General features: G+C 50.3%; 1 protein-coding gene across 1 annotated transcript in view; it reads left to right on the plus strand.

Moving 5' to 3' along the window:
- Window positions 1-214: 214 nt before the first annotated feature.
- The window catches only part of Ntn1 (netrin 1), a 180,653-nt gene continuing 170,201 nt past the window's right edge, over window positions 215-10,666 (plus strand). The window contains exons 1-2 of the mRNA XM_013347425.2: window positions 215-525; window positions 956-2,037. Coding sequence (XP_013202879.2) covers window positions 1,020-2,037 — 1,018 coding nt within the window. The 5' untranslated portion in view covers window positions 215-525; window positions 956-1,019. The remainder of the gene's footprint in view (window positions 526-955; window positions 2,038-10,666) is intronic.

Consider the following 10,666-nt stretch of genomic DNA (forward strand, 5'->3'; position numbering starts at 1 on the left):
CTCGCTCTCGCCCTCTGGAGCATCCCGGGCCGGTTGGCTTTAACTTTCTTCTTTCCCGGGGTTAAAACTTTGCTCGCGAGCGGGCGGCAGCTTGCCGACGTTATTGGCCGGCGCCCCGCCCGGCGGCCCCGCCCCTGCGCTCCCCTCCGCCCCCGACTCCCAGCGCTAGCGGCGGCTGCAGCGGCGGCGGCGGCGGCGGCGGAGCCTTCGGGGGCGTGCGTGCGTGTGTGAGTGCGCGCCAGCGAGCCTGAGTGTGTGTGTGCGCCCCGGGCGCGGGCAGGGCAGCACTCCGACCGCGGCGGGAGCCGGGCGGCCGCGTAGTCACTCGGGAGGAAGAGGCGGCGGCGGTGGCGGCCGGGGCCGGGGCTGGGGCAGCGGCGGCCGCGCTGGGCATGGAGCTGGCAAGCCCGCGCTGAGACAGGACGAGCCTGCTAGCAGCCAGCGAGAGGCTCTCCGCCGTCCGGCGCGCGGGCTCCCCGGCAGGGGCCAAGCAAACTTTTCTTTCTCTTTTGCCATCACTTAGAGGTAAAGTCCCCTACGCGGAGTCCCTACTGGGGACGTGACCGGGGAGGGGGCATTTAAGAAAGACCCGAGGTGGTGGGATGAAAGGGACGCTACCCCTGCGGGATTGGGGGACCTGGAGCCCTGCTGAGCCCGAGAGATTTAGGGAGCAACGCGGGCATGGCCGCGGATGGGCAGACGGGCGCGGGCATGCCCCTCGGTTGGTGGCGAGGCTATAAGGAGGCCGCGGAAGAAGGGAGGAAGGGGAGCGGGCTGTGTAGGCTTAGAGGCCCCCCGCGATCGCCGGCTCCAGGGACTTCGGAGGAGCGAAGCGGGCAGCTCCGGGGTCGGTGCCCCGGGGAGCCGGGCAGTCGCCCGCCGCTCTGTCGAGGGCTGTAGGGCGCAGGGCAGGCTAGTTGCCTGTTGGTTGAGCGCTGCTCCCCTCTCTCCGCAGGCGCCTGGTGCGGCGGGCGGACCGACTCCTCGGCGCAGCGGGGCCGGGGCAAGCTGGCCACGGCATGATGCGCGCTGTGTGGGAGGCGCTGGCGGCGCTGGCGGCGGTGGCGTGCCTGGTGGGCGCGGTGCGCGGCGGGCCCGGGCTCAGCATGTTTGCCGGCCAGGCGGCGCAGCCCGATCCCTGCTCGGATGAGAACGGCCACCCGCGCCGCTGCATCCCGGACTTTGTCAACGCGGCCTTTGGTAAGGACGTGCGCGTGTCCAGCACCTGCGGCCGCCCCCCGGCGCGCTACTGCGTGGTGAGCGAGCGGGGCGAGGAGCGGCTGCGCTCGTGCCACCTCTGCAACTCGTCTGACCCCAAGAAAGCGCACCCGCCTGCCTTCCTCACCGACCTCAACAACCCGCACAACCTGACGTGCTGGCAGTCCGAGAACTACCTGCAGTTCCCGCACAACGTGACGCTCACGCTGTCTCTCGGCAAGAAGTTTGAGGTGACCTATGTGAGCCTGCAGTTCTGCTCGCCGCGGCCGGAGTCCATGGCCATCTACAAGTCCATGGACTATGGGCGCACGTGGGTGCCCTTCCAGTTCTATTCTACTCAGTGCCGAAAGATGTACAACCGGCCGCACCGCGCGCCCATCACCAAGCAGAACGAGCAGGAGGCCGTGTGCACCGACTCACACACCGACATGCGCCCGCTCTCCGGCGGCCTGATCGCCTTCAGCACGCTGGACGGGCGGCCCTCGGCGCACGACTTCGACAATTCACCGGTGCTGCAGGACTGGGTCACGGCCACCGACATCCGCGTGGCCTTCAGCCGCCTGCACACGTTTGGCGACGAGAACGAAGATGACTCGGAGCTGGCGCGCGACTCCTATTTCTATGCAGTGTCTGACCTGCAGGTTGGCGGCCGCTGCAAGTGCAACGGCCACGCGGCGCGTTGCGTGCGCGACCGAGACGACAGTCTGGTGTGTGACTGCAGGCACAACACAGCTGGCCCCGAATGCGACCGTTGCAAACCCTTCCACTACGACCGGCCTTGGCAGCGCGCCACGGCCCGCGAGGCCAACGAGTGCGTGGGTGAGTGGGGCGCCGCGTCGCCGCGGGCGGTGGGTGGAGACGCGGGCAGGGGCTCCTGGATCTCGCAGCGGTGGGTTTTTCGGAGCGCGGACCCCAAGCGTTCGAGCATCTCGGGATTGTGGGTTGCGGGAACGTTGCAATTGTTGTGGGACGCGCGTTTCGAGACGTGTGGGACCTGGGAGAACTGTGGTCAGGCAGAGCGATGTGCCTGATCCGGCAGCACCCAGCCTGAATGCCCGGGTATGCACCCTCGTACCTATTTTGAAACCAAGAAGCCGCTAGTGGACTGCCACCGGAGGTCGGGGGTGGAGGGAGTGGTTTGGAGAAAATTTGCCGACAGGTCTTCCTAATTCCAGATCCAAACGGAAACACGTTCACTGCCTTCCTCTCAGTTTGCTCAGAGCCTGGGGTTCACCTCCGCCCCACCCCCCTTTTCTAAGGCTGCAGCTGGGCGCGCGGTTGGGGACCAGGGACGTTCCAGAGCTACAATCACGAATCCCTTGGGAGATGGCAAAGAACTCTTTGCAGCTTGGGACCAGTTGGGTACCCAGCAAATGTCACTTTTGCACTCTGCATTTATCTTTTATGGTTTGATCTTTTTCTTTTTTCTTTCTTTCTCCCCCTCCTCTTTTGAATAGTGCGTTCGTGTTAGCAAAAAGAGAGTGATGTGATTTCAATTAATTACTATCTACAGATTACAAAGGAGACCTCAGTAACTATTTTAAACTAATTCAATCCTGATCCAAAAAAAATAAGTCTACCAGATTTTTTTTTTTTGTTAGCTCCGGGGTTTGGTGAAATTGAACAGTTTTGAATTAACTAAGGACCCTTCGTCTTGATTTTTAATGGAGTTTCAATTCCTGAAAGAGAAATCTGACAAACCCGGTGCTGGTGAATAAGCCCGGGTCAGAAAGGAAGCTAAGAAAGGGTGTGCTCAACTTCTGAATTGTACAACTTTGTTGCTGCAGAAACTCCCAGGCATCAGTTTTTCCAGAGAGAAGGGGGTGGGGGGAGGACTTTTTCAGTTTTAGATGTAAATGTCTAAATCATTTATGAAAATCATCTAGTCTGTAATGTGCCATTTGGTGAGCATCTTTTGTGAACATACAGATTCATTCCCCCTCTCCCTCCCAACCCCAGAGAGCCAGTGCAAGGCTCTTCAATAGCTTCGCCGTCGGAGGCACATTGCAGAGCTAGCTGGTCCCCACAAACACACGTTTTGAAGTCTGGTTCTGATTAATTGTGTCATGTTGTTGTCGAATAGTTGGTGCCTCATGACTGTGGATGCAGACTTTTGAGCAAGCGAATGGAAAACATGTCTCGGAGGGTCGGTGCACAGAGGCCCAGGCAGGAACCCTGGTCTGCAGACGCCCTCGCCTCCTGTTGCTTTGCAGGGCCTCCCATTTAAAAAGGCAGCGTGTTCCAGCTTTTGCGGACCTAATTGAACATCCCCTAACCTTCAAGAGACAGAAGAACTAGCTTCCAGTGTGGGACTTTTCAGGCGTCTGTAAAGCAGTCGCCCCAGACTTAGTGGTCTTGGGGAATAAAATGCCTTTGATCTGTTCGGGTCCCTGGGAAATGTTAGTTTTCCCCATCTCTTCTCCTCTTTGCCTCTCCTCTTTTCTTTTCTTCCTTTTGTGTTGAAAACCCCTTTATTGGCATTTAAAGGGATTCCCAGGGTTTTGCTATCACTTTTAGTTTGTATGTGCATATGAACGATGGCTGTATGGTTCCCAGCGGGGTTTAATTGGACAAACCTGAGTGCATACATTGAGGTGAATAATACGGATTTGTGGCAAAAATATTGCTAGCTTGAAGGTTTCTCCTGTCCTTGGTGTTGGTCACGCCTCGCTCCCATCTATCCCTGTCACTTAGGCTGCGAAGACACAACCTGTTATTTGTTATAATGATAGTCTTAGACATGAAATAATCTCTCCAGTTTAGGATTTTTGTCTTTCTAACAAAGCACTAACTACGCACAAATTGGATTGACCCCCCCTCCTTTTTTTTGCGCCAAGTTGAGCAATCAACATATTAACTAATGTAATTAGCAAGTGGTTTTTGTTCAAAAAGTTTAATTAGGCCTAGTAAGTACGTAATCTACATGACAAATGATCGGCTAACAATATTTCTTCAGGATTTTACTGAAGTTATTTTAATTCTCCGTAGTTAAAGTATCTTTGAATCATGCCAATTATTCAGTCATTTCATAAAAGTCAAGCTAACTCAGCTCTGTCGGAGTTATTTACAGCTTCCTTTCCGAAGAGATGTTCTGATACCTTGTAGCTGGGACGGGGACATCAGATTGAAGTTCCCATAAAATCTTAATTGAAGTCTTAGCGATTTTTCCGTCACTCCTTTAGAAGGAAAGCCAACAAGAACAATTTAGGGGTGATTTACAGCGAGAGGCCCAGCTTTTTATGGAAAGGCCCTGTGCTGGAGATGTGAGTGAGTTAGTATTTGACAGGTGCTCTGAGATCCTGAAGGCACTGTGCTAGGAGAAGCATTAATAAATCCTTTAGATACTAACCTATACCTTCGGCAACTGAGATGTGCCCCAACATAGCCCCATTCTGTGAATGTCACACTGTTGACACGTGAAGTGAAGCTGACCAGACTGCTAGACTGTTTACAGCTAAGGCAAAGGATTACATTTTTTTTAATTAAAAAAAAATCAGACAAAAAAAAATCAAGCACCATCACCATGCTATTCTGGTTCTTCTTTAAGAAGTAATAAGATATGATTTATAATAGGCCTAAGCGGGACAATTCTCTAGATTAGCCTCCATTCCCCCCTCAACAAACTCCCTAAGAATATAGACTACTGAATATCCTCCTCGAGGCCCAGGCACTGAGAGATTCCTAAGCACTGACTACAGCTCATGTGTTTTCTTAGGTTGAGCTTTCATTTCAGTATGGCTTCAAGGCAAGTTTCTCTGCAGAGCAAATGGGAACTGTTGTGAGGCCAGTGTTTTAAATACAATTTTGGATTTCTTCTGGACAGAAAGAGCTCTTGAAGTAATATGAAAGAGAATACTACATATGCCCTTACATCTTGGACAGCTCTCAGCGGAATAACCAAATACTTTCTTCCGACCATATGTATCAGTGGCGTTCACATGCTTTAATACACATGTGCATTTACATCGAGTGTGTGAAGAAGCACCCTTGGTCTACATCGGAGGGAAAATGCGTGAACAGTTTTAAACCACCTGGATTGCTGGACCCTCCCTTCCCCCCTTCCTCCTCTTTTTTTCCATTCAAAAGAGCATCTGAAGACCATATTGTGTTTCATAAGTTACTGACATCAGTTTTAATCAGTGTCCCCCTGACGTGGGAGCTGTGTTAGTATTTAGTGCCTGCTGAAGCATGATGTTTAATCTTACTGTGGGGATGTCAGTGTGAGTCTCTGCTTGGCTTGTGACAGGTTGAGATTATGAAAACTCGTTTTGCGACTCACCGATGGCTTGCATTGCCCAGCCGTAACCTAAAACCCACACAAAAGGCGCCTCTGCAAGATGAGCACAGTGCTGGGCTGGCCTCCTATGGTCATGGGTACCTGCCACATAATGCTCATAATTGTTTAGGCATGGCTTTGAGGAGGGGGGCAGTCCACATGCTGCAAGTAGCTCTGGTGCTTGGTGGTACCCTCATCGTTCGTCAAGCAAGGGAGGTTACATCGGAGGAGTTGCCATGAAAAAAATCCAATGCCCCGCTAAAGATCCATGCTATATCAGAAGGCCAAAAATATTTGCTGGCTCCTCCAGCGCCTGGCACCTATCTGTGAATGAGTGTATGTTTTTAATACTCATAGTAATTATTATAATTACTGTCATTATGATGATTAACTCTTGAGGGTTTATTCTTTGCCAAGCACTCGCATTAATTTACTTATTTAATCGTTGCGACTCTGAGAATAATGGGCACTATTATTGTCCTTATTTTAGAGATGAGGAAACCATGGCCTGGAGACATGGCATGGTTTACTCAAAGCCCAGAGCTGGTAGGTGGCAAAGCTGGGCCTCCGGCCCCCTGATTACACTTCGTTTTATTGCATTCATGTTGTGCTGCTTCCGCATGGAATGGCTGGCGGGATGACTGAAAGGATGGATGCATGGGTGCTGTTTACACACAGGGCGAAAGGTGGAGCAACCTGTTACTTCTTACTAGAAGGAGAGGTAGTATCCTTAGGTATGCTGGCTTGTAGTCTACCATACTGTTATTATACTATATTAGTGCATACTGAAACATGAAGTTGCAGATGACTTCTCTGTCATCACTGGTAGGCACGGTGTAAGCAGGGAAAATTATAATTGAAGAGGGTCTTTTTCATCCCCCTAGGTGTTTGTTTGTTTGTTTGAATTGATTGAACCCATGTCTTGGTGCATGCTCGGTAAGCGCCTCATCACCAACCTGTGTCTCTCAGCTTGTTTGCATGGAGGTCAGGGAACAGCTAGCTGAGTTGATTCTCTTTCCATTTATGTGTTTCCTGTTTTGTTTTATTTTCCTTCAAGATTATCAGGATAGGTGGCAGGCTCCTCTACTCTCTTAGCCATGTCTTGGCTGGCCCTAATTTATTGGTGTTGTGTTTTTGTTTTTGACAGGGACCATCTTTGTAGCTTTTGCTGCCCTGGAACTGACTTCATAGACCAGGCTGGTCTCTAACTCAGAGATCTGCCTGCTTCTGCCTTCTAAGCTCTGAGAAAGGCATCCACCACTATGTCTGGCCCTTCCTTCCTTCCTTCCTTCCTTCCTTCCTTCCTTCCTTCCTTCCTTCCTTCCTTCCTTCCTTCCCTCCCTCCCTCCCTCCCTTCCTCCCTTCCTTTCTTATTTAGACACAGACTTGTTAATTTGCCCAAGTTGACCTTAAACTTAAAAACAAACCAACCAACCAAACAAACAATTTTTTAAATGTTGTATTTATTTTTGTGTCTAGGTGTGTCATGCCTGCATGTTTACAGATGCTTTTGGACCATCTGGGTGCTGGGAATCAAACCCATGACCTCTGCAAGAACAAGTGCTCTTAACCACTGAGCCACCTCTGCAGCACCATGGCCCTGTACTTTGGATTTCCCTGCTCCAGCCTCCCAGATAGCTGGAATGCCACCACTTGAGTGTTACCATGCCCACATGTGGCCAAGACCTGGTCTTAGGCCTGTACTGGTTCTCAAAGGTCCAGGTGAAGTGGAACTGGTAGTCAAAAAAAAAATTCTCTTTAGAAAGCTTTTCTCTTTATGCCCCAGGTCTGGTCATCTTATTGCTTCTCTGTAATATAGTGAAAACAAAAAACAAAACCAAACAAACCTAGAAAGTGGCTGAAGGTGTTGCTGCAGAGTGGAGTTTGCTGAAGAATGCAGTGGTTCAGTTGTCAGTTAGATGCCCTTAGGACAGTCAGCAGCACAAGGCTGTCACTGTCGGTGTCTCTAGGCCCTACGCAGCTGGAGTGAGGTCTCAGCTGGGGTCCTCATTAGCGCGCCTGTGAGCGAGGAGGCTGCTCCCAGCTCTGTGCAGGGAAGGGAGGTAAGAAGTCAGCGCCAACCCTCTGGGGCCAGCAGGCCTGCATTTTCAGGCTCTGCCAAGCTCTCCTTTTAGCCCTGCCCAGACTCCTCTCTGACCTCCTCCTCCTCCTGGAGAAAAATGAGATCCTCGGAAAAGTATTTGAGGCTTTATGTCCAGAGTAAATATTGGAAAGGCAGTGGGTTGCGATTCAGATGTTCCCTGGAAGGGGTCCCCTCGTTTGCTGCCCACAGCTGGTATCGATAATTCCTTCTTGAGATGAGTTGTGCTTTTCATTAAGTAAATTTTTTGTCTTGGGATTAAACCAACATTGTATTCTTAATAGACTTTTATGTTTACACTTCAAAAGTCCACTGGGTTGTTATTCGTGTTATCTTGATGGCTTCTACAGTGTCTGCTATGCACACTGGCTGCACCAAAATAAATGGCTCTCTGGGGAACTGGATTATAAAAGAGCCTTATCTGTGGATGCACAAGGATGAGCCAGTATTTTTTTTCCCCTTCCTTTCAGAAGTGACTACCATGCCTTGGGTTTCTGTAGTGCCTTTTATTATGGGGAGACAAGAGGTCTTGGGGGGCTTTTGAAATGTTTCAGGACTTAAGCCTTATACTTTAGAGAGCAGCACATAGCATTTTGCCTGTCTTCTAGAAGCCTCGGAAGGCAAGCACTGGTTTGGGTGGCCCAGGAACCACAGTTTAGACCCCTTCACAGGTGGTTGTCAGGTTGAGTCCTGAAGACAGACCACAAACCCCCACCGAGAAGCAGGCATTGTACGAGGTACTCTCTGTGCGCTTTGTTCAATTAATCAGATGGCCACAAGGGACAGAAGCCTTTAAGAAACAGATGTTGCTGCCACCAAAGGGCAGTTTGTATACACAGGGACCAAGTGGAGACTCGTCTGCAGGGCACATCGGAGAGAGCAGGGGGTATCAGAGGCATTTGTTTCTGAGGCTGATCACATAAAAGCCGTGTCCTATTATAACTGACTCCCAGGGATTGTTGCTTTGAATGAAGTTTGGAATAAGTGAGCCGCCCAGGCTACTCCGCTGGACAGGGACATTGGCCTCAAAGCTGTCTGCTGTCATGAGATTGGATTGCTGGGTTGGAGTGACTTTAGTATTCCCATGTTCTTATTCTTATTCCAAACGCGTAAACTCACAACTAGGTTTTCATTTTATTTATTTACTTTTGGTTTTTGAGATAAGGTCACCCTAGGTAGCCTAGGCAGTCTGAAACATCTGTGAAGCCTATGTCCCTTCTGAGTGCTAGGATTATAGGTATGAGCCAGCCATACCTGGATCAGAAGTGGATTTTAATTTGCTTCTGTTCTTTTTAATTTCATTTTTAATTGTGTGTATGTGTGTATGTATGTGTATGTGCACGTGGTGTGGTGGTGGTGTGTGTGGTGTGGTGGTATGCATGTGATGTGATGTGTGTCTGTGTGTGGTGTTGTGTGTGTTTAATGTGATGTGTGTGTGGTATGGTGTGTGTGTGACATGATGTGTGTGTGTGATGTGATGTGTGTGTCTATGGTGTGGTGTGTGTGTGTGTGTGTGTGGTGTGGGATGTGTGGGTGTGTGCGCTCACGTGTGCACGCCTGTAGAGACCAGAGGTATTGGATCTCCTTGGAACTGGAGTTACAGGTGGTTGTGAGCTGCTTGGGAGTATGCGTTCTGGGAGTTAAACTTGTGTTCTCTACAAGAGAAGTATGTGCTTTTAACCAGAGAGCCATCTCTCCAGCTCCCTTAATTTGCTTTTAAAAAGTTTATGGGAGCCGGGCGATGGTGGCGCACGCCTTTAATCCCAGCACTCGGGAGGCAGAGACAGGCGGATCTCTGTGAGTTCGAGACCAGCCTGGTCTACAGAGCTAGTTCCAGGACAGGCTCCAGAGAAACCCTGTCTCGAAAAACCAAAAAAAAAAAAAAAAAAAAAAAAAGTTTATGGGGCTGGAGAAATGACTCAGTGGTTAAGAGCATTTGCTGTTTCCCCAGAGGATTGGTGTTTCATTTCCAGCACCCACACCAAGTGGCTCACAGCTCTCTCTAACTCCAGCTCCAGGGAATGTGATGCCCTCGTCTGGCCTCCATGGTCACCCAACACATGTGACATATAGATACACAGACAGACAGACAGTCACACACAAACACACACACACACACAACTTGGGGGCTTGGAAAAGGGTAAAAGGGTAAGTCTATGATAAGATGCTTACTACACAAATTGAGGACCTGGGTTCAGATCCCTATGACCCATGTGAAAAGCTGGCCATGGGAGCACCTGTGTTCCCAGGACCGGGGAGGTGGAGCCAGGAGGATCCCTAGAGTTCGCTGGGCAGAGATTTATTAGACTTGGTAAGCTCCAGGTTCAGTGAGAGGCCCTGTCTTAAAAAAGAGGTGACGAATGATTGAGACATACACCCAGAATATTTGCACTTGTTCTTCCGTGTACACGTGCACACACCATGCAAACATGTCTACACATACGATATACATATTTTCAGTTTATGCTCAGGCTAGGGGTGTAATTTAGAGGGAGATTTTGATTAGTGTGTACAAGCCATAGGTCTGAGTCCTCAATCTGCAATAAACCAAAAGAGCTTTATGTAAATTTCCCCTGATGTCCAGAGTCAGAGACCCATTCACTAGCCAATTCTTTTTATTTAGTTTTTTATTTTGGTGGGGAGTAATTTCTGGGGGTCAAATCTCTGGCTTTGAGCACTTTAGGCAAATGCTCTACCACTCTGCATCCCTAATGTCAGTTTTCGTTTGTAGAAATATCGTTCCTGGCTTGGGGCGGCACTTCACTGGGTAAAGCCCTTGCTGTATGAGTCTGCTAACTTGAGGTCAGAGCCCCAGAACCCAACATGAAGATAGTTGCAGAAGAATAGGTCTCTGCTAATGCCAGCACACCCATGAGGAGATGAAGACAGAGTCAGGGAAGTCTGGTGTATAAAGTGGTGAGCAAAGCAGAGAGACCCAAGCAAATCAGAACATGAGGATTGAAACGGTTGTCCTCTGACCTCCATCCGTGTGCTGTGGGACACGTGTGCCTGCACTCCACACATGCAGCGTGCACACACACACACACACACACATACACACACACACACAC

The sequence above is a fragment of the Microtus ochrogaster genome, chromosome 7 (assembly GCF_000317375.1).
Source record: "Microtus ochrogaster isolate Prairie Vole_2 chromosome 7, MicOch1.0, whole genome shotgun sequence".
Lineage (NCBI taxonomy): Eukaryota > Metazoa > Chordata > Mammalia > Rodentia > Cricetidae > Microtus > Microtus ochrogaster.